The sequence below is a fragment of the Tympanuchus pallidicinctus genome, unplaced genomic scaffold (genome assembly GCF_026119805.1).
Source record: "Tympanuchus pallidicinctus isolate F22 unplaced genomic scaffold, pur_lepc_1.0 scaffold4, whole genome shotgun sequence".
Classification (NCBI taxonomy): Eukaryota; Metazoa; Chordata; class Aves; order Galliformes; family Phasianidae; genus Tympanuchus; species Tympanuchus pallidicinctus.
In genome coordinates this window covers 3,886,211-3,911,727 of record NW_026294758.1, presented here as the reverse complement: position 1 = coordinate 3,911,727, position 25,517 = coordinate 3,886,211, and the positions used below count along the sequence as shown (strand labels likewise).

Sequence of the window (25,517 nt, the reverse complement as noted above, 5' to 3'; positions counted from 1 at the left end):
CCCTCTTGCTGCTATCACTGTTTGGTCTCCTTAAAAGCCTTTGTCAAGAGGCAAAAAAATCCAGTCTGATATGGAAATTAGATCACCTTTATCCACACTTTTGCTGACCCTTTCAGAGACCTTCGAGAGGTTTGTTTAAGGCAGAATTTTACAGAAGCACTATTGAATCTTCTCAGATAGATTGCATTAATCCAGGTGTCCTTTAGTTCTAACCCAATTAGCATTTCTGTTTGCACAGCGCAGGCACAAGGTTTGCAGACCTCTGGTTCTCTGGAGCCTGTTTAGTGCTCAAAGTTTAGTTTCACTGTTGCTACACATCAGGTGTCAATGTTTTAAATGGGAGATTACGTGCTGCTGATGATAGTTCAGCCACTGCATCTTTGGGGGAGAGCTCAAGGACACAGATGCATACTCACTCACGTGTGTGCTACCTGAATGCTGTGACTGTGAAGGAGGCTTATAATAAAAGCAATCAGTGTAAGGGAATAGTTACATTTCCTTACATATGCAAAACCGCAGATTTGTAAGATGGTGCTATTAACATATGTAAGAAGCTATCTTACTAATTAACTGTATGTTGCCATGGCCCTCTTAGCAGACGTGTGTGTCTGAAAGCGCAGGAAGTGTGGCACAGGCAAACCTGATTGAAGATCTTTGACTCAGGATACTATTTGCCCTTCAACATACCTGCACCCATCTGCTTTCTCTCTTTCATATTTTGCTGTGAAGTCTCTGGGTCAAGGCTATTCTTTGTTAGGGCATGTTTCTTATTAACACTTGCTCATAAGGGTGGAAAGAGGGAGGGAGAACGGCTCTGAGCCTGTAAATTGAGTACTTGTCTAAAGACAGAGTCCATTTGGAATCATAGTATCATTAAGGTTCGAAAAGGTCGCTGAGATCATCCAATCCAACTGTATCCCCACCATGCCCACTAACCACGTCCCTCAGTATTTCATCTACACGTTTTTTGAATACCTCCTAAGATGTTGCCTTCACCATCCCCTGGGTAGCCTGTTCCACTGCCTGAACACTCTTTTGGAGAAGAAATTTTTCATTATATCCAACCTGAACCTCCTCTGGCGCAATTTGAGTCAATTCCCTCTAATCCTGTCACTGTTACCTGGGAGTAGAGGCCAACCCTCATCTCTCCACAACTTATTTTCAGAGTTATAGACAGCAATAAGATCTCCTGTTAGCCTCCTTCAAACTGGCCAATCCCAGTTGCCTTCTGGATGCTAGAACCTCAGTGCCGCCCCATGCATGCCTGCCTATTTTCAGGGAGAGGGCAGGGAGCAGAAGAAAGCTGCAGCCTGCCATCAAGGGGTATGGGAGTCTGCATCCACATGTTCAGGTGTGCATCCAGATGGCAGAGTGGGGCTTTTGCAGAAAGAAGGGAAAGGGAGCACTGAAGTTGCATTTTTTTTTTTTGGGTGTTGCACAGCTCTGAGTATCTTAGTTGAGTTTTTAGCAACTTCAGCTGCTAGAAACTGAATGTGCTGGTTAGAGATGGGGGGAAACAAATTTTTTTATGTCTTCCTGTTTGCAGAGCATTTCAGAACCAAGAGAAAAGGTCACCTTCAGCCTCATCATTAAGAGTTGTTCAGTCTTGTGCTTTTTAAAGTCCTCAGGTTTTGGAGACTGTCAAGATTGAGAAAAACCTGTGATATCTGTAGCAGTTAGAGATGTTATACTGAAAAGAGAGGAGCTTCAGAGCTCTTCTTCCTGGGTTCCCACCCCGCTACCCTTCCATTCCAATAATTGTTTCCTGTTCTTCTCCTGCTCACTGTCCTCTTATGAAGTAGGACCAAACTGCAGCACGTTTTGTTCCGTTACGTAAAGCAGTATCACTGATGACACTGATGTAGTCTGTATTTTGGTTATTTTTTTTCTCTTAAGTCAGGGATGCATTTACATAGTATTAATTAGGTAGCACATGATTAATATACCGTGGAGGAATTCAAATGCTGCTTCACTGTGTGTATAATAATGAGTTTTGCCTATTGCTTCCAATTTGCATTTCTAGCAGTTACAGCAGCAGGAGAAAATTATGTCTTAAAGTTTTGTTTTAAATATATATCTTGTTTTAAATACGTATCTTGTTAGTGCTCTGCAGCTCTCTTCTACAGCATTGTATGAAGCTTCAGATAGGGAGAAGAAGGAATTAATCTGTGCAAGAGTGCAGCCTAATTTCTGACTGTGAAGTTAAAGCACCTCTGTCTAAGTAACAAATGAATGATTGCTTGGTATTGCCATGAAAACTCTGACAACTCTGAAAATAAGAACAGTGTGAAGAGCAGCCACATTTAGTCAAGAACCACCAGACCACAAGAATAAGGTGCTCCTTCTTTTATATGCCATGAATAGCACCTTGCCTCTCTTTATCTTGCTCCATCCCTGGAGGCATTCAAAGCCAGGTTGGATGGTGCTCTGGGCAACCTGGTCTGGTACTTGATCTAGTGGCTGGCAACACTACTCATAGCAGGGATTGGAACTACACAGTCTTTGGGGTCCCTTCCAAACAAGACATTCTGTAAGATAATTCTGTCTTTCAGGCCCCATGTTCTGAAAAGGGACAATTCCCCCAGATTGCTTGTTCCTCCTCCAAAAGCCCCTGAGTACAGTGCAAGGCTGTGCTGATCATGTAGTAAATGATGACAAAAACTGATTCTGAGGTGAGAATGATGGAAGGAAGGAAGTTCAAGTAAGCACTATGGAGCATCCAAAATTCTGCTGATATCTCTTGGTCCTGCTGAGATATCCCACCAGGCAGGCACCTATCCTAAAGACTGGAAGGCAGCTGCCACTGAAGTCAGGGGCACATGCTGACATAGCACTTCTGACAACTGGCCACACACTGGTAACAGCAACTTTATAATTCCACAAAAATCCTTCTATTTCTACTCAGCTTTTTTTTCCTGCCATGTCTGCTGACCTAGTGTGTCCTCTTCCACGGGGAGGAAGAGAGATGATGCCATTGCCATGCCTCCATGCATACCTGGAGGTAGGAAGGGGAAAAGGCACAGAATGGGGAATTTAGGAGAAGGAAATGAAAGAAGTAAGAGGGAAATGAGGTGAGGAGATAGAAACAAAATCCATATGTGGATGCTTTAGTCCTGAGGCTGACAAGTCACTCAGTCTTTGCTGTGAGGCTTTTTCAATCTGTCAGTCAGTGTCCAGTGTCAGTAAGGCAGATGTTTTAATTTACTATTATGCAATAAACTTTCAAATAGAGAATAATTCAAAGGGGATACCTCTCAGGAAGAAATACTTTCAGTGCTGCTGTTTTACAGCCTAGCACACTGTCCCTGTTCTCTGTGAACTCCCCAAAAAGCTGAGAGGAGTGCAGAATAAAGGGAGAATGGAAAGTACTCTGATAATGCTGTTGGGTGTGTTGGCCACTTTTATAGTATACATAAAATGAAATGCAGTCCTGAGATGTGATGCTTGATCTCTAGCCTCCGCGTTGAATCTCACTGAGTATAAAAAATGAGTTTTGCTCAGCATGCAGCCTTTTTAGCATCTGAGGCTGGCTGTCAGAATTTTTGAGATTAGATTCCTTTTCCTTTCCTTTTGGTTCCAGTTATTTCTCTGACTGCAGAATAACATGCAGATCAGCTGGAGGAGGGAACACATTGGCTTGCGGTAATGTGTGTGAGATGAAAATGAAAAGTCTGTGTATTCTCTGTGCATTTATAAAACTAATGAATGCAGAGATCACCTGTCAGTCAGCAGAGGAGCTGTGAGGAATTTGGAGGTCACATTGCGAATGCTTTGCATTCAGTGTGGGGATGAAATCCTGAGCATCACAGAGACAGGGAGCTGCCAGCAGGGAGCTGATTGGAGATCCCTGTTCTGCTCCTGATGTCACTGATGGCCTAGGACATGACTGAGGCAGGTCACTATCCCTATTTACCTAAATGGATGGATGAATTTTAGGCTGAGAGCCACGTGCTGGTGGATGTTCACAGTGCGTAACGGGCCCTCAGCTGTGGGAGTCAGAGTACTAATGTAATACGAACTTAAAAATTATTTTCTAAAGGTATTCAATTGACTAACAAGCTCATTTACTCATATTTATTATGTGGTGAAATAGCTTGGCAAGATCTCTATCGGCATCCATCTACATGAGTAACCTCATTGACTTCAATGCGACTCTGTGAGTAATGCTTTAGTATTGGCTCCACAAAATGTTTTAGTCATCATCAGCTTACAGACTGTGCATTAGGTCCTGCCAGCACTTACCACAGCGTAGTGCTAGACTGCAAGCAGCCCTGACACAGGAGCAATACTCAGTAGTAAGAGTCTGCGTAATCCACGCCCACGTGAAAAGTGACTCTGTTGTGCTGCTGTGGAAGCAGCTGAATTTCCCTGGCATTGTGTCCTCTCTGTTCATGGGAACTGCTTGCTCCCTATCACAAGGAATCAGCAGAAATATCCAGCATCTGTAATGCTGTGAGGAGGAAAGTGTTTTATTGTAGCTGGTGTGGATGCCGCTGCAGAACTGACTCATGGCTCTCCCTCCTTCTCAGGAAAATGCGGTCATTGGAAGTCTGGAGCTGTAGAGCTCTACTTAGAGCTTCTCACAGCTCTGCCCAGCTAATGTCTGTGCTTTGATTTCCCCTGCCTTGTCTTAGTCCCTTTGTGCCCCCTTCCACAATATCCCCTGTTTCTTTTCCCTACTGTGGGGGAAGAAACCCTTTCATTCTGAGTCTTTTCCAAAGTGCAGAAAAAATCCCATTCAGTGCTATTCCTCTTTACAATAGAGCAGACTCTTTCATGTCTGCTTCATCAATAACACCAACATAAGGCATTCCCGAGGGAGGTCTGCCCTCGTCAGGTTTGAGCCTGAGCATCCTCAGGGGTGGGGTCTGTCTCTATATTGTTTCTGAATTACTGCATGCATAGGAAGAGCCATATAAATACAGAACTTCTTACCCCAGCCTAATATATACTCAACGTTTTATCAGCTTCTGGGCAATTTAATCAAAGATTACAGTATTTCAGTGATTATGTACAGTTGCATGTTGTTCCTCTAAATAACAGGCTTAGCAAGAAAAAAAAAATTCAAAGAACATGTATTATTTTAGAAATAGGGAACCTCTGAAACTTCTCTGTACAGTACTTGAATAGCATATCTTAACAAAGGGCGTTTGTTTGTGAGTTGAAGAGCTTGATCCAAAGCCCAGTGGAGACTCTTCCACTGCATTCAGTGGGCTTTGGATTAAGTCCTTCCTAAGGAACAGATGCAGGTTTTATTCACCACCACTAGAACAATAAAAATGACAAGACAAAGGATAAAGTTGTCTGCAGGGAATAAAGCAGTATTGTCCTGCAGCATTTTAAATACATTAGACTCCATATTCAAAAGCCAGTTCTGTAGAGTTAGTAAAATTGTTTGTGTAGCCTATCCACAAAATATACAGTGTAGAAATGTTTAAATATGTGTGCATAAACACTGAAAGATGGTGTATTTTATTGAGTCTTCTCTTTATTTGCAAGGGCTGAGTTATAAATGTAACTATAAATTCCAGTTGTGCAAACAGAGATAACGCAGAAATAGTTTGTTGCCATTAATCATCAAAACTGCAGAGGAGGAGGGAGAAAATGTGATTTTTTTAATGTCACAGCTCATAGACGGATCCAAAGTGTTTTCTGAGACCTGGAGTGGGGGCAGGCTTTCCTTTAGTAAGTTTATCTTATTCAACATAATGATTCCTTATCTGGCCAGAGGATCTTATCAAAATGTAAGCAACAATGAGCATTGAGGAGCGGGGACATTTGCCCCTGAAGGGAAAACTGGACCAGAGTAACCCCCAGGAAAAAGTCCAAAAGGGAGATAAGCAACTGTGGCAAACACAAAAAGATGAGATTGAAGTGGCAGCAAATGAGGGAAAAAATAGCAGAAACTAAAACAGCAGTGGACTTGGGACTTGCAGCAGAGACAGAATACAAGGGGAAGATGATCAGGGGCTTTTGAGAAAGGCGGAGTGAAAGCACCAAACATAGCAGGCTGTTTGTTTTTAATGTTTGAATGGGTTAATGAAAAAAGAAGTATCTGGGAAAGAGTCTGAATTACAAGGGGTTGCAGTCACAGCAAAACAGACTCTTGTGATGAGCATGAGGATTCTGAGAGCTGAGGAGCCACTATGGTCTCGTGCCAGAAATTAGAATGAGCAGAAAAGGACATTGCACAAAACTTTTTGCACCAGCAAAGCAAGAAAAGAACTGGACTGATACTGCTACACAAAAAAATATTTCTGTGATTTTTACAAATAATGCCATTAAAATTTTGTAGGCTCCTATTAGAAATGCTCCTGGCTTTTTTAACTCACAAGCAATGGCCTCAGAAACAAGTCAGCTTTCTTAAGCCCCACACATTTAATAAACAGGCAAAGCCAACGTGATGCTTACACTAGTTCTGAGCATTAATTAAATGCAGGAAGTCACATTTTGTCATGTCATCTTTTTGTACACTGTTGTCACAGGTGTTTTCTGCCAATTACAGAAGAGAGAAATATCTCTGATTCTGCTTTAATTCCTAAGCAGGGAACCCTACTAATCTCCAGGGAGTTAAATCCCTGTTACACAGAACAACAGCAAGCCCTTCTTGCCATAATCTTAACATTTCTATCTTTATGCTGCCTTAATGAGTGCTTCTGCAAACTCTATCTTTTTAATCTTGCAAGTTTTGCTCATTAAAATGTGAGACTTCGCAGAAGCTGCCTTCTCTAGACAATTTAACTAACCTTCCCTATGTGAGAATCTGGATGCTTGCTCCTTCTGGCTCCATTGCAGCAGTGTTTGTTGTCATTCCCTTCAAGATGGTTGGGACTACTTGAAATCATTAAGTGGGAAAACCAAGCCCACCTAGAAGTCCACACAAAGTCACAGAGAATTGGATAATGCTCAGAGAAGAAATTCACTGCCCCCACACACAACCATTGTATCAGAATCTACTACAGATCTGCCCTTGAATTAACAAGGGAAGAGGCCAAATGACTAAACCATGGTGGACCGATTGTTCCTTCAGCAAGCCAGGGTCATAGCTTCATTTTTCAATCATCAGAAGGAAAAACATGCAAAATGAAACCATAACGAGATGAAAGAGCAAGCTGATTATGGGCTAGCTAATTAAAAATACACGCTGTTCTATATGGAGAACTTGCTCCGCACTATGAAACTGCTATGCATTTTATTGTCTAATCCAAATACTGCCTGAGCAGGCAGTCTTATTTGTCTTTGGAAATGAAGCTCAGTAGGCACATTTTACACACTGCTGGTGTGACAATCTTGTTGCTTACCTCTGACAGCTTCCAGGCAGAGCCACATGAATAAAATTATAATGCCAGAGGTCAAGCATAATGGCTATGATTGCTCTGCATGACTGACAAGTCCCTTGGCTTCTTGGACTAATGCTGCCTTCATGATATGAAGACAGACTCCAGAGCAATATTAGCAGAGACTGTAATTGCCAGTGAACTCTTAGCTATGCGCTTATATGTAGGGCTCATACCTTGGATGGATCCTCCTCTCTGTTGCCCAGACTAGCTCCCCTGACTCCACTAGGAATTGGACTCCAACAGTGACCAGGCCAATGAAAACTGGGGCTAACACAAGCCGGTTGGGGAGAACTTCATCCACAGAAGAAAGATGATTTTACTCTGTCAAACTGGCATGTACCTTGCCTTGAGGGACATAAAAATGAGCCATGGAATGGAACACCTTGCCTGTGAGGGCAGGCTGAGAGAGCTGGGTCTGTTCAGCCTGGGGAAGAGAAGGCTGCAAGGTGACCCGATAGCAGCCCGTCAGTATCTGAAGGGGAACTACAGGAAAGAAAAGGACAGCAGGGTCTGTGGTGACAGAGCAAGGGGAAATGGTTTCAAGGTCAAAGAGGGTAGATTTAGGTTAAGCATATGGAAAAAGTCTTTCACAGTGAGGATGGTGAGGCACTGGAACAGGTTACTTAGTGATGTGGTAGATGTCCCATCTCTGGATATTTTCATGGTGAGGCTGGATAAGACTGTGAGCAACTTGATCTAGCTGTAGTAGTGGTCTCTGTTCATTGCAGGGGAGTTGGACTAGACTTCCAGTTCTGAGGATTTTGTGATTCTGTGATTATACACACTCACTGAGTATTCTGAGTTGAAATGAACCCACAAGGACCATTGAATCCAATCTCCAATTCCACACAGGACCACATAAAATCCAAATCCTAGGTCGGAGAGCATTGTCCAAATGCTCCCTCAGCTCTGGCAGCCTGGGGCTGTGCCCGCTGCCCTGGGGAGCTGTACCATGCCCACTGCCCTCTGGGGCACAGTGTTTCCCCAGATGTTCTTTGCCATTTTCAGTCATCTGCAAAATCTGAAGCCATAGTACATTTATGGCAGTGACATAAAAAGCAGGATGAGGGGCAGGAGTTGCACCTTTGAAATCTCTGCTTTTTTTTTGTTTTGTTTTTAAGTAGCTGCTCAGCAAAATTATTTAATCTTTCCAGAGTTGCCTGGACTCAATGAGGTCCTTCAGTGATTAAATCTTTCATAAAACCAAGAAAAGAGCAAAACCAGGTTTTCTATCTCCAGTATATGACTGCTGAAACTTTTTAATAATCATAAATATTCCGTTGAAATTAGGAGTTGTTCACCAAGGTAATCTCCCAATTTCATGTACAATAGTGTTGCAGAGAAACCAAATGATGTATTCATGTATCATCTTCCTTTTTACCAGTAAGCAGTAATGATGGTGTAAAAAATAACGAAAACCAGCTGCAGTTTATGCTACTCCTATACACATTCTCTTTTTTTTTAACTGGGAGCTGCAGGAAAGGCTCAGTAATATGGCACATGATGTTCTGAACTCCCTAAGAGCTGCAAGTTTAACAGAATGTGTTTTAGCCATAACGAAGAAACAGAAGAAATTTTAACTATTAAAAAAAGAAGAAGAAGAAGGAGAAGAAACCAACAGAACTCTGAGATATTAGTAAGCATTGTGGTGTTTCACAGTGGGCCCAGCTGGCTAGTTCTGAGCCTGCTACATGCAGTGTCTCTTTGGAAGGATCACACTTTTTTCTTTCTTTCAGAACAGCATATTACTTTGCCTTTTGCCAAGCATCAAGTGTAACATCTGCTTACTGCCTATCCTCTTTTGAGACCCCCATCACGTCTTCATTAGTGAAAGCCATTTCTACAAGACATAAGCATTTCCTATGCTTTGTTGAAACCTGTGCAGTTTCCCTTTACTTGAACCATGCAGTCAGGTGTGCAGTTTGGACCTAAGCAATGCTTGTTACTTCTTGCTAGTAGTCTGTTGAAAGTGAAGAGAATTTTGTGATAACTTGGGCCTCCAAGTTGAGTAAGTACACACTTGAAAGTAAAAAAAGAACTGCTAATTTCTATTTCCTGATTTCTACTGACTGAGAGTCAGAAAAGAACCAAGCTTTCTCTTTGTCAGCTTTCTCTTGGTCTTAGAGATTTTTCTCTCTCAGCAAGTTCAAGTTCAGAAAATAAGTTTCTGTCCCACTATTCCACATAGTTTCTGTCTCAAACACTAAGCTTCTCTGTTCCACTAATAGTTAGCAAGTCATTAATGAAAATTTCAGTGCTTCACTTTTTTCTATGGTTAATTTTCTTCCACACTGGTCAATATACTCTCATGGTCTTTATTGACTTTCACATGATGGCATTTTGCAGATTCTGCTCATGTTGCACCAGTGATAATGGCAGCTCAACCTCCCTCTGACCAAGTTCTACCACTAAATATCCTCCTGTAGTGGGGGGCAATCGTTAAGAATTGTGACATCTTCTCTAAAACTAAGGAGTAATCAGTGTTAAGTCAGATGTTGTTCTGAGCGCTGTTACACTCCCCAGCATCGGAGTTAATTTATTAAAACAAATTACATTCCAAAGTCACTGAACTTTTTCCTCCTTTTCCTGAAATATGGCCTTAATTTCATCCAGAGAATGTTAGAGGCTGCTCAGAGCTTTCCCAGAAGTTGTGCAGGTCCTGCTTGAGATTCTCAAGCTGCCATGAAGCTATATGGTGCTGAGCAGAGCACTTACAGTCGCAAAATCAAAATACCTGGAAATGCCTGTGCAATTCCACCTTCCAACCACAGTTGGAATGATTTACATAGCTGATTTAATGTAATATTAAAGTTTCATTTTGACTGCTTTGAATTATCAATTTGAACCATACTTTTACTGCTTGTGGTAAGTTATTTGCCTAAAGAAAATCAGATTCTAATGGACTGGCACCTGTGATGGCATGTTGATTGGATGCTTGGTATCGACTTAACCTTAAATTTGCTAAACCATTATGCACATATATTTGGATTCATCTTTCCTGTTTACTAGCAGTGTGATATTTTTTGATGTCACGTTGGTGTTCAGCCCCTTTTGGATAGAATTTGCATTTCAGTAAAAACTGCAGAAAAACCTTGATTTTGGGAAGAAAAAAAAAAAGGCAAATTACACTAGCAAGTACATGAGGAAAGAAATCTCAGAAAGAGTTTTGAAAACAGGTTTTGCATTTAAAGTTTTCTCATTTAAAACCCAAACTTTTTGCATATACTGATGTTAGCTGATTATTCACCATTGGCTTTAAGATTTTAGAGCTAGCAGACCTGCACTTCTCACACTCATAGGCCACAAGAAGATAATTACTTGCTGACATTTTTCTTTCAGTGCTTTTCTAAACAGAAGAATTAGTTATTGGGCTAAATTTAACTAACTATAATAAAATCCTCTGTCCTTAGAGAAGTCTAAAACAAACTGTATAGTACCAAATTGCTTAAGAGTCTTCAATTGTTTTTGTCTTTACACATGCCTCATGCCTTCCAGTGCCAGCTACCCTGAAGATGGATGTCTCAGCCATGTTGGAATTCACATTGCCCATTCACTCCCTTTCTACTCCCAACATTTTTCTTACAAATTCTTTTGCTGTTTTAAAAACACGTGGGATGAATGTGATCATACAGAGAAAAGCAAAGAAAAAGGAATAGCTCCATCACATCTTTTCCACCCAAGATTCTCATTAGTATGAGTAACTCAACCACACAAGGCTACCAGCTAAGGACAACCTCTCTGAGCATTTTGCAGGCTCTTGATTTTCCCATTGCAGAGAGGAGGAGGTGGGCACCAGGCTTTCAGATTCTAAGGGAGAGGCACAGCAGCACTAAGAGGAATGCAGTTCACAACAAGAGAGTCTGCCGTGTGAAGTGTTCTCATCACAATACTCTCCTTGTAGAGGAAGTTGCACTCATCCTATCAAGCATTCAGTGTTGTGGATGTTAAGTATCAGTTCTGGTAAGAGGAGACTTACCTCTGTCCTCTCCTCAGTTTCAGGGTTTTCAAAGGAGCACAGCCTCTGCGGGTCTTTTGGCAGCATGTCCATTTCTCTTGTGCCTACAAGACCAAAGACATTTCATTGTTCATGGAGAATGTGTATGCCTGAAAGATTGCTTTGCTCCTGTCCTTTTCCACCATTAGTGTCCCATCCCATGCCATCCCATCCTGTCCTATGCTGAGTAGAAGCTGAAGGATTTTCTATCCTTTCTGTGCATCCTAAGGAAAGGGCTAATGATGAGGATCTAGGAGCCTAACTAAGACCATCTTATTAGTGAACGCCATTAATTTGTCAACCAACCTCTAGGCATCACTACTTGCATGAGGTCAGGATTGCAATCACAGCTTACAGGTTGTGGTACAGGCAACCGTGAGTCCCATCTGGAGGAAGAACTTCTGCAGTTTTATTCCTATATCAACATTAAGCCTTGAGAAGAAGGTAAGAGTGAATGAACTTCCCACATGCTGAGCTGTGGTGTCTTGTGTAGCCCACAGAGCCAACAGGTAGCCTCTTGCTGGGTATAAAGATGCATTTAGATGTGTGGAAGTGGAGACTTTTTTTCTTGTTCTGACCTCAGTATTTTTGATAAGTCCATAAAATGACCAAATACTATGACTTCACCACAGGATTCATCCTTTCTTAGCGTACATCTCTGCTACGATGCCCCTGGAGCATTGCTGCTTTGGAATTGGTGCTGCAGGAACCACTAGTTCATTCTGTTGTTTTTCCCCCCTCCTTTTATTCTTTTTTTTTCTTCTTTTTTTTCTATTTCTTTTCAGGTGACTATTTATTTATTTATTTCTGGTTCACTTCTTTGATTGCCTTATTCATGCTTTGCAGACTGGGCTAATTAGAGGCCAAAAGGACCCTCCTTACTATTTTCTTATAGATAGAGCATATAGAGCATTTTAGAATACTGAGGCTCAGATTTTCTACTAATATCTGTACTTCAGATTATATCTTCTATTGTTCTACAAGTGGAGACATAAAGCAGTTTTTTAAAAACTTCATTAAAGCATTCCCAGTATATCCTTTTCTGCACTATATTTGGACTCGCCAAACTTCAGCATTCGTTCCTTGTGTAGGTGCCTCTGTTGCTATTTTGCATTAGCAAGGAAGCTGAGCAGTAATATGGATCAGAATATGGGAGGGCTTGGTGCTGCAGTCTCTATATCTATATTGCAAATATTTCCAGAAATTAATGTCAGGCTAGATTTAGATTGATTCCCTGGATGAATGTTACTACCACACCTGAAAGTTAGCACTTGATTTGAATATTCGTGTTTCCACTGGGGTTTGGTGACTGCTATTTCCCATGTCCCTGGAGAAGCGTTTCTGGTTCGATTTCCTCTGGAACAACTTTCTCTTGTGATTCAGCAAAGTCATCACACACTGTGAATCCCTTCCCACTTCAACATTTCATAAGCGTGATAGAGGGAGAAGGTGTGAATACACTTAAAAACTTACTGTTGTTCTCAGCCAAGATGATAATGTAAACGTGGCCTATATACATAAAGTGAAGGACAGTCTGGTGACCAGGATTTTAAAGGGAGATGTGTGTTGCTTCATATCGTATCCATGCCATGACTAACATTCTGCATAACTCTTGATAGGCACTGGCATTGGCTTAAGTGTCCACCTGTAACTTATATGACTTGTTGACATGGAAAGATGTAAAAGTTTAAAAAGAGGTCATTACAGCAGTACTAAACCAGGAAGGAAAAAAAAAAAAAAAAAGAGTCCAGGGTCTCTGAAATAAAATATGTACATAAGAAAATGATAAACTTTCTGCATATCTCACAAGCTCACAGGTACTATAAGCCTCAGTAGACTTTACTATGTATTCTGTAGTGTGAGGGACCTGGCAACTTGGAAATCTCACTTGGAATAAATAGAAGTCTGAAGCATGTTCACATTCATCAGCACACTGTAATGGTTAAATGTGGTACCTGCTCATGCTGTTATTAGCACAGCTAAAGTTTTCCATCTCTCATTTTCTGCAGGGAAGGATGAAATAGTTCAACCAGAACAGTTGCAGTGCAGCTCCATCAGCACTATTAGGGCTCAGTGGCTTTTCATCCACCTCTGTACGCACTAGCTCCAGTTCTGTGTAGCGCTGTGCTGAGCTATTTGTTTCTTTTAATTTGCTGTTCATTTCAATAGTGAATAGGGTTTGATGGATGACAGGAATTTAACAATGAAGATGACTGGACAATACAACAGGCATGAAGCTGAGCTAACAGTCTTTTTCCTTAAGAGGAGTACCCATGCAAGCTTGGAAGTGAAACCAAGATGCAGCTATTGAGAAAGAATTTGGTCTGGGTTCTCAGCTAACCTCCATAAGCCAGAGAGAAAGCAGCAAACGTTATCAAGAAAGATGATGTTCAAAACCGGGAGTCAGATGCCCAGTTCTTGGTGGTACAGGTGCAGTGAAAGTGCAGAGTATGGATGAAAAAAACATAAAAGAACTATTAAGAAATCAGAAAACACCTGCCCACATTCACTCAGTGCTCCTAACAATCAAAGAGAGACTTCAGCAGTTGGTGTTTGAATTTCACTTCTTCATGGCCAGGGCTGTGACTGTGGAGGGAAGCACCTCTACCTTGGTTAGCAATGGCCTGGGGCAGTACCCTCGTCAGGAGGGTTTGCTTAAGTTGACCTCAGTATGTCAGGGTTTCTGCTTTACTGCTATGAGGCCTGGAGAAAGAAAAGAAACCTTAAGATGCAATTCAGCTCCTAAGGCATGTTAAATTCTTACTGTCAATTATTATTGCTGTTATTACTGTTATTACTGTTATTACTGTTAATTATTATTTCTGTTAATGGCAGGACAAGGGGAAATGGCTTTAAGTTGAAGGAAGGAAGATTGAGGTTGGATGTCAGGGGGAAGTTCTTTACAGACAGAGTGGTGAGGTGCTGGAACAGGCTGCCCAGAGAGGCTGTGGATGCCCCGTCCCTGGAGGTGTTCAAGGCCAGGTTGGATGGGGCCCTGGGCAGCCTGGTCTGGTATTAAATGTGGAGGTTGGTGGCCCTGCATGTGGCAGGGGCTTGGAGATTCATGATCCTTGAGTTGCCTTCCAACCCTGGCCATTCTGTGATTCTGGTTGTGGATGCCCTTTCCCTGAAGGTGTTCAAGGCCAGATTGGATGGGGTCCTGGGCTGCCTGGTCTACTATCAGTTGTGGAGGTTGGTGGCCCTGCCTGTGGTGGGGGTTGGAGATTCGTGATCTTTCAGGACCCTTCCAGCCCAGGCCATTCCCTGATTCTATGATTCTGTGATTACAGAGGGCAAATGCTGTTCTAGAAAATGTGTAAGTCTACAAATGCAAAAACGAAGAAACAAAAACCAACCAAACAAACAAAACCAGCCTAATCAACCAAGGAACAACAATAATAACCAAAAGCACAGGAAACCACAGATTTAAGGTCTTAATTTCACTGTTTGTTTTAGCAGCAGAGCGCCTTGCACTATGCTTTCAGATTATAGATTCCACTCTGTGCTTTAAAGGTGACCACTCGGAGCCCTGTCCTATACAACTGCTAGCTCAGGAGTAGTCTGTGTCCATATGAAACAGTCAGCGTGCTCTTGCTAAAGAAATGAATAAACACTTGATGCAGGGCCCAAGGAGATGCGTTGTAACATAAGAGCAGGAACATAATAGGAAGGAACATAATTTAGGGTGAAATTCTGTCTCCTCAGAGAAAAAGACAGAAAAAGCACTTAAGAGTATTCACCAGGAAAACTCCCACAGTGACTGAATTATACTGAATCTAGCCTTCTTCATTTCCTCCTTGGTTTTCATTTATACCTGCTATGAAGTTAGAGCACAGTCAGATGTTCACTTGCAAAATGTGGTAGTTGTCTAAGGTGTATTATTCTCAGGTTATTTGTGGGATCTGAAGGCGTTATTTCCAAGTGTGGTCCCTTTTAGTGACAAGGTAGGCTGCACACATGTGTCAAAGGACATTTACTCTCCCAGTCTGGACGTTCCTGTCTTCTGGAGGGTATTGCTACCTCACTTTTGCTGGCTGATGTGTTGTTGTTCACCAGAATGCATCCTACCCCTGTCAGATTGGAAGGAAACAGTTCAGTTCCAATGACATAAATCCCTGATCAGCAAACTGGACAATCTGGTCTTGAAGAGGCAAGGGGTGGGATTCACTGGAGCAACTGTTTTCACTTTACTTGAACCACAGGGATTCCTGCTATTTCCTAGTCTGTTTTCTTTCAGCTAGATACAACTTGTCATTAAAAACTAAGATCAAACTATGTACTTATATTGCTTTCTTGACAGTGTCCAGCTGACTCAGCAGACGGATGCTATGTTAAACTACAAAATAGAGTTTGTCACCAGTTACTACAGTGAATAATAAAAGGCCATTGAGAAGGAGGGAAAAAAAATGAGTTGAAGGAAGAGAAAAAATCCCAGAGAGCATATAGGGTAAAAGATCTTTCAGCAAGAGTGCTGACAGTTACTTACTGAACCACAAAACAGCTTAATGGCTTCATGGGGTTCCAGAATGGGAGCATGAACATGAAGACAAAGATATAATTCAAGAGGTAAAGAAAACTGCTAATTTATCTGCCTTTTGCATTTAGTTTTCTTTAGCATATGCTACACTTAGGAATCACAACCTTGCTATATTTTGGAACAATAGTAAGGAAACTTTATTATTCTTTAGGATAAGAAAGCATAGTAAGGAAAATATGCCCTTGAGGGCTCATCTCATTCTGTTAAAATAGGAGTATTTTAGTTTCTGTTTCCATAGAATCATCACTCTTAGCAAAACTGCTATGGAGATTACTGTTGGTGCCACTTCTCTTATGATGTAACTGTCTCTTGGATGGCAATTGTCTTAAGATGACTAGCTCATTTAATCTGTTTTTCCACCTCTGACTGTGATATTCTTCACTGGAGTGGGTGCACACACTGTAGAACTAATGATGTGATATATTTGTCTGAGTTGCTTATTTCTCCTCCAAAGGACTGTTTGCTTACTGTTTTACCCAGATTTTATTGTCTGATGTGTTTTGCACTTATTTACCAATAAAAAAAAAAAAAAAAAGAAAAAAAGAAAAAAAGAAAAAAAGAAAAAAAGAAAAAAAGAAAAAAAGGGAATGGGAAAGAACATATGCCCCATTTGAGAGCAACCCTGACTGGTGTCATTCCTCAGAGAGTGCTGGCTGGGTCTTGACCACACCAGAAGTACTTTGCATCCTTTACAGAGGATGAATATCAAAGGCTCAGTAGTCAATTTTGTATGCACAATTTAGTTGTGGTTGTAGTAAGTTGCCCTTTTAGGAATCCCATAAACAGACTTGCATTAGTAGTTGCAGATGGAACAGCTAAAGACATTATTAGCCCAGGTTAGCAGTACTCCAGTGTGGTTTTAGCATTCTTCAGTTGTGTGGGAAGGGATGGCATGTTGGGAGAACAGACACAGCTTAAGCTGGTAGTGACAAGGCCATGCAACAACAATCTCAAACTTCTCTCCTTACTTGTTTTAACCAGGAATTTCTATCTACCAATATAATTTCCAGTGACCAACAGTAATAAACCCATTGCCAGTGTGAACTAACTCTACTAGCTTGTGTTTGTACTGTGCATTTTTCTTACAGGCTTTACTCCGTGGGCAAAATTCTCCCAACAGTTGGTTGCAGTAGCATAAAATAGCTGCCAGTGTACTAAAAAGCTCACAATTTCTTTTACTAAGTTAGCATAAAGCCCTCAAAATCATAATCTACTTTTTTTTTTCTTTTTTTTTTTTCAATGAAACCCTAAGTACAGACCAGACCTAGGGTTAAAGCTATTCTAAGAGCAGAGATTGTAGTGTTGTTTAGAAAATTGCTTCCAATCTCAGCTTTCTTGTTCACAGCATACAGCTTATGATGACATTGAGAGAGAAACACTGATATTTTTCGAGGAAATGAGCTAAAATTCTGAATTGGGTGGAACAAAGGGAAAAACTGAGAGTCTGTTCTTCTACTCATAATAATTTGCCTTACAGTGCATTCTCACATTTCACCAGGCAAAAAGTGTGATGTCCTATCACTAAGACAGCAGATCACCTACTAACTTCATCTAGTGTTAGTTTTGTATGCGGAAGTGGAAGCTGTGCAGCAGAAAAATGAATTCATCACCTTGAACAAGGGTTTATGATAGCCTGAATGTTATAAAGAGAAGCACAAGTGATTAATGCTCAATTGCAAAGTGAAACTGCATCCACGAAGAGTCATAGCACTGTTGATGCAATGCAGGCAGCAAGAGCAAATGAGTTGGAAAGATAATCTCCTGCTGATCACCATGCTCTACTGGGAGAAAATACCAAACCATCAGTCATACAAACAGTACTAGAAGTACATGTCTGTATTGTGATGAGGGAGACAAATTGCTGGTGGTGCTCATTTCAATGTATCTGCCTAAGGAGTTTCTCGCTCCTGAGTGACGCATGTGTGTTAATTTCAGAAAGATGTGTGTCTAACCTTCTCAGCAGAGTCAAGGGTAGAATGAACTGCATTCAATTTGCTTAACTGCAAGGTGAATCAGTTAATCAACTGTCTTTGCTGCACTTTTCTGCACACACTGAAGCAAATGAGGCACATCCTTACAGCCCCATCTGTTACCTATAGTTAGACCTGCAGCCACATGAGCCAAAAGCTGAAAAGGCTTCATACATATCCAGAAAATGCTATGGATGCTTCCTCAAATGTCAAAAGTGATAAGTATCCAGTCAAGCCTAATTCCCTCTTTGGTGCCTTTGAGTAGCAGGCAAAGCATACTTCAGCAGTGGACCTCTGAAGTAAGTGTTCACGCCTTTACAGTAAAGTTGGTGGAGATGAAGGAAAGCAATCCCCATTTTTCAACAAACTATATCTTTAGATGACTCTTCCAATTACATTTTGCTGTTTTTTCCTTATGAGAGCGACTTGCCTGGCTCAACAGAGTAGATCCTTACATGTGTCAGATTGCATTATTTTGGAGGAGAAGAGACAGTTATACTCTGCTGACACTTGGCTATAGTAATAGAGTGCCTATGAGAGAATCTATCACTGTCAATTTTTCTGTTACACCTCATGGTCTCCTTCAGTGTGGCATTTTGGATCTGGTTTCATTTAGAGATCTGACAGAAGTGTCTGGTTCACTGAATGTATAGTAGAAATGATTGGACTGCACACACACTACTGGAATACAGTTCTAACATGCACCCTGTAGCATTCACCTAGTTGACTTAGAATAACCAGATACAGTTGTCTCTGATAAGAATTCTTCCACCTTGCTAGAAGTACAAAATTTTCATAGTTAACTCCAGGCAGAAACAAAACAAAGTGATTTTGCAGTATAAAACCTTGAAGGAATATTTCAGACCTTGTCAAAGCAAAAACAAGATCCCTGACACTATACACAAAAGGTATACTCATCTTCCTGATTAGGTTGTGGTTGCTAAGGGATGAACTGCAGTGGGGTAGATGTAGCTCAAACTATCTGAACTGGCTTAAGTTTGAGCTCAGTTTTTGCTTGCTTTTGTGTTAAGATTATAACGTCACACACTTTGAGTAAGTGTGCAAGTTTTCTAACAGGCAACTTCATATCAATTCTTTATAGCAAAGTTAAAGCTGCCATTTTTGCCTGGCTGATGATGGATTAATTAATGCCTTATTATAATCTTATCACTGTTAAGAGTGATGAAAAAAAACGCTTCTCAATCCTGTATTTGTTCTATACATGTGCTAGCTTGAGTGCTGTAAATTCTGCTCTAGCAGAGTCAGATCTTGCTCTTTCTCAGACACACGCATGTGAGTTAATGCTGCAGGTGGACTCTGTTGTCATCATGGCACGAGCCATGTTACTGCTGGAAAACCATTAAATCCAGTAGAGAGGGCTTTCTGAGGCCCTTTGAGAATTCTCCTTTGAGAATGAGTAGATCTTCTTTCTATGAGAAGAGTCCCAGAGCACTGAACAGGGCTTACGCCTCAACAGTCAAGTTAAAATCACTGAAATTGTGCACGGTTGAAATAATCCTATTTTTAACAAAAGGAGATCAGAGATAAGATTCAGATGTTTGAGGACAAAGTCACCTATCTTCACCCAAACTTAGCTGCATGCTAATCAGTTTCAATTATTTCAGAGAGAATACTTATAGAGTAAGCTACAGCTCAGTTATAGAAGATGCATCAGGCTCTGGCTTCTGTGGATGTTTGGCAATCTTAGAAAATGACATATAATTAGGAAAAATTATAGGGTTTGCTTTCAAAGTACTATTTCTTGTCCCAAAAAAAGCAAATCACCAGGCAAACATAATTCCCAGATATGGTATATCCTTCTCAGCTACTTACATATCACCTACTCAGGCTTAAAATTGGTAGTGAAATGCTTCATTTTCCAGACATAACATTCAAAAGAGACATAACTTGCTGGTCAAAACTCCTGTGATGTTTCTTATCTAAGCCATATGCTTGGAAAAGTTCAATAAAGGATTGCTTGACTCTCTAGTAGAGGAAAAGATGAAGTGCTTTAAAAGCAAAAGCCAAACTAAAAAAAAAAATAAAATATTATGGTATTATATCAGAATAATGTGCTGTTTTGCACCTAAAAGGCTTAACATTTAAGAGAAGGTCACAGAGTCTGATGTTGGGTGATGCCACATCAATCACCTTACAGCCAATACTTAGAACATTGTGACAAGCATAACGACCTCAGCTTCATGAGTGCTTTTTGAGTCCTGCTACATAGGCTAACTGGATGTAATTTCTGAGGCTGCTCCACATTTCACAGATAAAGACAAAGTAAAGAAATTGTCCTGAAACTTAAAACCTGGGTTCTGCCTGCCAGTCCTATCAAATCATGGCAGTAAATGTGACTGGCGATGAAAGTGGTTCTTTTGCCCTACGCTTCCCAATGAACACAGGCCAGCCATGGGTTCCTGAGGGTGCTGGATCCAGACTTTGCTTATCATAGACTCTGTCCTCTCCCTCTTCTTTACAGTCACAACCTGCAGTCCTTAAAGCAAATCCTGTTGATGCAGTGCAAAAATTGTGACACTTGTGTCTGCAGGATGATGAACAGGACTTTTCAAGGATGTAAAAATCAGCTACAGCATGATCCAAAGTCCACAAGAAAACAGTCTGCAGACTTGTGGAACCTACCAGCTCATTTCTGCTTTTTCTTTCATAGCTGTGTATCTCTTCCATGATATGCATTGACTAAGCTTGAAATCTGAAGCATTCCTTAGGCAATGAGAGGTTTTAAAACACTTAGATTCCCCAGTGCATCAAAAACCAATTATGACTAATGCTTCATCTTGAATGCACGCTTGATGCTAGCATTCAAGTTCTGGCAGTCAGATGGCTTGACTATTACCTGCTGGAGTTTCCATGCCTGATGAGAGTATTGATCTGGACAGGCTACACCCTAGCTTTGTACTGTATGCCTCTTTCCCTTCATTGGGTCTATTTGCTTGGTTCCTTCCACTCCTGCCTTGATAAAGAAGCACAGACATTGAGGAGTTATGATAAAGCATCTTCCCAAGGCAATTAGCTATCCTGGTGAGAAAAAGCAGTGTAGGGTCTACACCAGACTACTGATAAACATTTTTCACAGCTTTCATTTCAACAGTAAGCCCATAATACCAGTGGAACAATGCATGAAGAGAGCATAAAATTACATCAGGGCTTGAATTAGCATTCACATTACCTGCAACTCTATTACTTATTGTTTCTGTGCCAGAATTATTACTTAGTTTCACAAGATTTTAAACTGTAACAGTTTAAAGTGGCGGCTTGTTCTGCAGACATTGTGCAGAAACTCTGAACACAAGGAAGGACCAGAAAATATCAGAACGTTTAGGAATAGGACACCAAATGTCACACTGCACATTCAAACCCATCCTGTCCACAAAACTGAGGATGAAATATAGAAAAATGAGTTTCCTGTGGATTTTCTTATATTTCCAAATTCAGCAAGAATTAGAAGGCCTCAATTTGAAAGAATCACTGTGCTTTTATGTCGAGTCCTGCCTGAAATGTGAAATTGTGGAGGCATGATGAAAAGATGAGAGGTTTGGGTTTTTGATTTTACTTTTGCTTTAAATAAGAGCCAGATGACCTGATCCTCGGCAGCTCTCATTTCATAACCAGTTCAGTCTGAGTTTAAATTAAGTTCAAAACTGCTTCTTCCTTTATTCAACTATTCAATTCTTTTCACAACATGCTGAGTAACAGACAGAACTAACTGTTGCACTTGATTTATTTTAACTACTCCAGTATTTTGTTCGGACTTTCCACACTCTGTTTCTAAGAACAGCAGCAAATAATAGAATCACAGAATCACAGAATATCCCAAGTTACGAGGGAACCACAAGGACCTTTGGGTCCAACCCGTGGCTCCCAAATCCAAATCCAAAATACAGCCTCCTCTGCTCTGGCCTGAAGAAGCCTGGGGCCACTGTTGCTCCTCGTGCTTTTTACCCTCCAGGCCAGACAATGGATCTGTGTGCTGCTGCAGGTAACAATTTCCTAAGCAGCTTAGTTGCATATCTGAATATCCAATATATGATTACAAAGAGGTTGAATTCTCTGGAATATTAAACATTAACAGTTTGAATTTCAGGCCACCTTAAAAGAACCTCATGTGGTATTCAAAAGCAGAGACATTCAAAGGAGTTGTAACTTTCAGGAATTTTAGCCTTTAGCAATGTTTGCTGCAGAGAAAGGATCGGCAGAATGTGTTCACGTTCACTGCAGAAGCCCTATTTAATAAGGAATTAGATTAGCAAAGAATGACAGATGGTAAGAGCAGAGAGACAGTATGGGACCCACAGCCTAATGCAGTACTGACAGAGCTAAGCTGAATGGCCATTGAAGTCAATGGGATGCTCACACATTTGCATCAGGGCTGAATTTGCTTCTCTATCTTTAACAGAAGAAAGGTGAATAGTTGAATTCACATGGAATTTATTTGTTTGGAAAGCGGTGGTGGTCATATGAAATATTCAGTGCTACCCTAAAGCCTACACTTTACAAAATAATTGCCTTTATGAACAGAGGTATTTTATGCACTAAGCACAATGCAAATACCATTGAGAGACAGTGCCTGGCCTAAGGCTTTGTATGTAGATAATGGAAATAAACAGATGGAGACACAAGCAGAGGCTTGTTCAGTGCAACTCAAGTGGAATGGGACTATGAATTGCTGTTCCCTGAATCTGAACTTAGCTCCCTGAGCTCTGGATTTCTGCAAGAGTCGCTGTTGGATGCTGAACTCTGCTTAGAATTACAATGGGAAACATATTCATTCTCTAAAGGAACATCTGGGAAGGCAGCACTGCAGGCTAGCATTTCCTCATTCCTTTTTCCTTCGCTTTTGCTCTCAACAGTTCAGCGTGACTACTGAGGTACCATATGTTCTCCCTTCATCTTTTCTTGGGCAGTTCTCTCCTTTTTCCCTTCTTTTTTCCCTTTCCTTTTTTTTCCTTTTCCTTTTCATTTCCCTTTCTCCTTCCCCCTTTTTTTTTCCCTTTTCCCTTCCCCTTTCCCCCTTTTCCCTTTTCCCTTTTCCCTCCCCCCTTTCCCCCTTTCCCCCTTTCCCCCTTTCCCCCTTTTCCCCCTTTTCCCCCTTTTCCCCCTTCCCTTCCCTTCCCTTCCCTTCCCTTCCCTTCCCTTCCCTTCCCTTCCCTTCCCTTCCCTTCCCTTCCCTTCCCTTCCCTTCCCTTCCCTTCCCTTCCCTTCCCTTCCCTTCCCTTCCCTTCCCTTCCCTTCCCTTCCCTTCCCTTCCCTTCCCTTCCCTTCCCTTCCCTTCCCTTCCCTTCCCTTCCCTTCCCCTCCCACCCCTCCCCTCCCCTCCCCTCCCACCCCTCCCCTTCCCCCCCCTTTTTTTTTCTTTCAGTATTTGCCAAACAGTTCCTGTTTTGTAATGTGTTATTTTATTGCATCTATAAAATAAAAAAGTAGACTATATGCTGATAAAATGGGATAACGCTCTGTATTTGTTGTGTAATGACATCTCTGACTGCCGTGGTTTAAGGCGCACTGATTGCCTTGCCTATGTCAGGCTGCTCCTGTTAGAAATCAGCAATTCTGGTAATTCTCTCTGGAAAATTGTGTTGAGAGTAAGTTGCCATAAGGTTGCAGAAAACAGAAAACAATGAAGGAACATACAGCCATTTGTGTTAGCTTTTCTGTTCAGGACTTCTCAGCTCAGACAGAACTAAAAATGTGCTAACAGGAGAATCCACTTCAGCCTTGGAAAATTGTTTCTGAGGAACTGTTTGGGCTCCCGCATTGCAACCACTTTGTTCCTTGTTTTGTATGTAACAGTAATAGCACGTCTCTGCCCCAGTGGAACACTGTGACATTTCATTACATGAGAAATAGTGAAGAGCTCAGATTCAGAACATTTGGGACTGGGTGAAAACATTATTAACCGTGCTCTAACCCTCCTTCCATACAGAAGCTTAAAATGGCAGCATCACAAGGATGGCTGCACAGCTGCATGGTCTGCTCGTTTTCATCAGGCCACAGCCAGTCTTGGTCAGAGGCATCAGAGAGCAGAGAAGGTATCTGCTGTCTTTATTCAATACGCTGATGACCTTTGGGCCTTTCACAGAGGAGAAGCAGAACAATTTTTTGCTTTTTTAAAAGTTTTTGTTTGTTTGTTTGTATGTTTTTTGTGGGCATCCTGTATTCTAGAACCACGGGAATTTGATCCAATTTGTCTTCCTTCTGATCTTAAGGAAAATTTTAGAGCGTGGATAACTTTGATGCAAATATTCAGGGGTGTTTTGAGGTGTGTTTTAAAGTACCCTGACTCTTTCTCTACAGAATGGTTATAAGATAGTAACTTTTACAGTGAGAAGACTTACTACCGTACTCCTATCTTTGCCTTGTCTTAAAATACACATTAAATATTACAATATATCTTATGGTTTAAAGTGTCTGTCATACTTTAGATATTGAAGACCAATTCCATTCAGTTCTTTACTTACTGCTTGGAAGTAATGAAGATTATTCCATAAATACCTACACTGGTGGCTAATGTAGTGATATATCTGGCCAAGTCAATTGAACGAGGTACAGATGTTGAAATGTGAGATGCTGTCACTTCTCTATGAACTGTATTAAGTTGTCATTGACTTAGATATGATTCTTGAAAGAAGTCTAACTTCATGGTACATCTGTTGCCAAGCTATGGCTTGTATTGTGTGTACTTACTGGGTAAATTACTTCGCCTAAAAAGAAAAATAATACCCTCCTGGCACCATGTAATTATTTTAAATGTTCATGATCCTGGTAGTTTTCCATTCAATATTTCTGGGAGCAGTCCTGCTGTTCTTATTTACCCTATAACCTCCTCCTTCTCTTGAACCACTCACTCCAGCAGTACTTCTACATGTAATGCAGCAGCCCCTCATTCCCCATCAGGTGTCAGTCCTATTTAACTGAAGCCCTACAGATCATGCAGTACAGTGTATGTTCTACTCAATCTCACTGGTCTAATACAAATGAAAGAGGAATTCCCTGAAGGAATAGAAACTAATCCAAATGTCAACTTAATGCTGAACTCTTAGATCACTCTTTTCAAGATGAAAAGAATATACTGTACATACTAGCTACATTCATAGGATTAGTAATGATTTTTTTTTTTTTTAACATGTGAGGAAGCTTTACAAGATATTCAGGGTTTCAGAATAGACTTTTCTTTCATAATTAACTTCCCTCCATGGAAAGTAGGTATTTATAATAGTCATATATTTATTTAAACTTATGGTTTCTGTGCAGTAGTAGATACTTCCATATAGAAAACTCCTTAGCTTGTGAATTTTTTAAGATCTAGGCCTGCACAAACTCACACACAGAGATTTATTTTATAGCCTAGTCCCAAGAAACTAGTAACAAGACTCCCATTGACTGCAGCAGGGCCAGGACTCCAACTGCTGCTCCCAGAGAGGGTAGTGCTGCACAGCTGAATGTTTACCAGGTTTTTTCAGTTGTGGGTTTGAGGCCCGGTCTTGACAAGAGACGTCATATATTTTCCACATCTGTCTTATTGTTGCTACATCCTGGGCAAACATGTCATATATCAACAATGAGAAAAAAAGGGCATTTTCTGTCTCGAGGAGCTTCAGATTGGGTAGAACTGAAAAAACTAATGGCAAATGCTGACAGAGAACTAGCCTTTGAGA

General features: G+C 41.0%; 1 protein-coding gene across 4 annotated transcripts in view; it reads right to left on the bottom strand.

Annotated features, from left to right (window-relative positions):
* PALM2AKAP2 (PALM2 and AKAP2 fusion) overlaps positions 1 to 25,517 on the bottom strand; it is a 249,014-nt gene that overhangs the window by 92,561 nt on the left and 130,936 nt on the right. For all 4 annotated transcript variants that reach the window (XM_052701322.1, XM_052701324.1, XM_052701325.1 and 1 more), the window contains one exon: positions 11,317 to 11,399. In XM_052701322.1, coding sequence (XP_052557282.1) covers positions 11,317 to 11,399 — 83 coding nt within the window. The remainder of the gene's footprint in view (positions 1 to 11,316; positions 11,400 to 25,517) is intronic.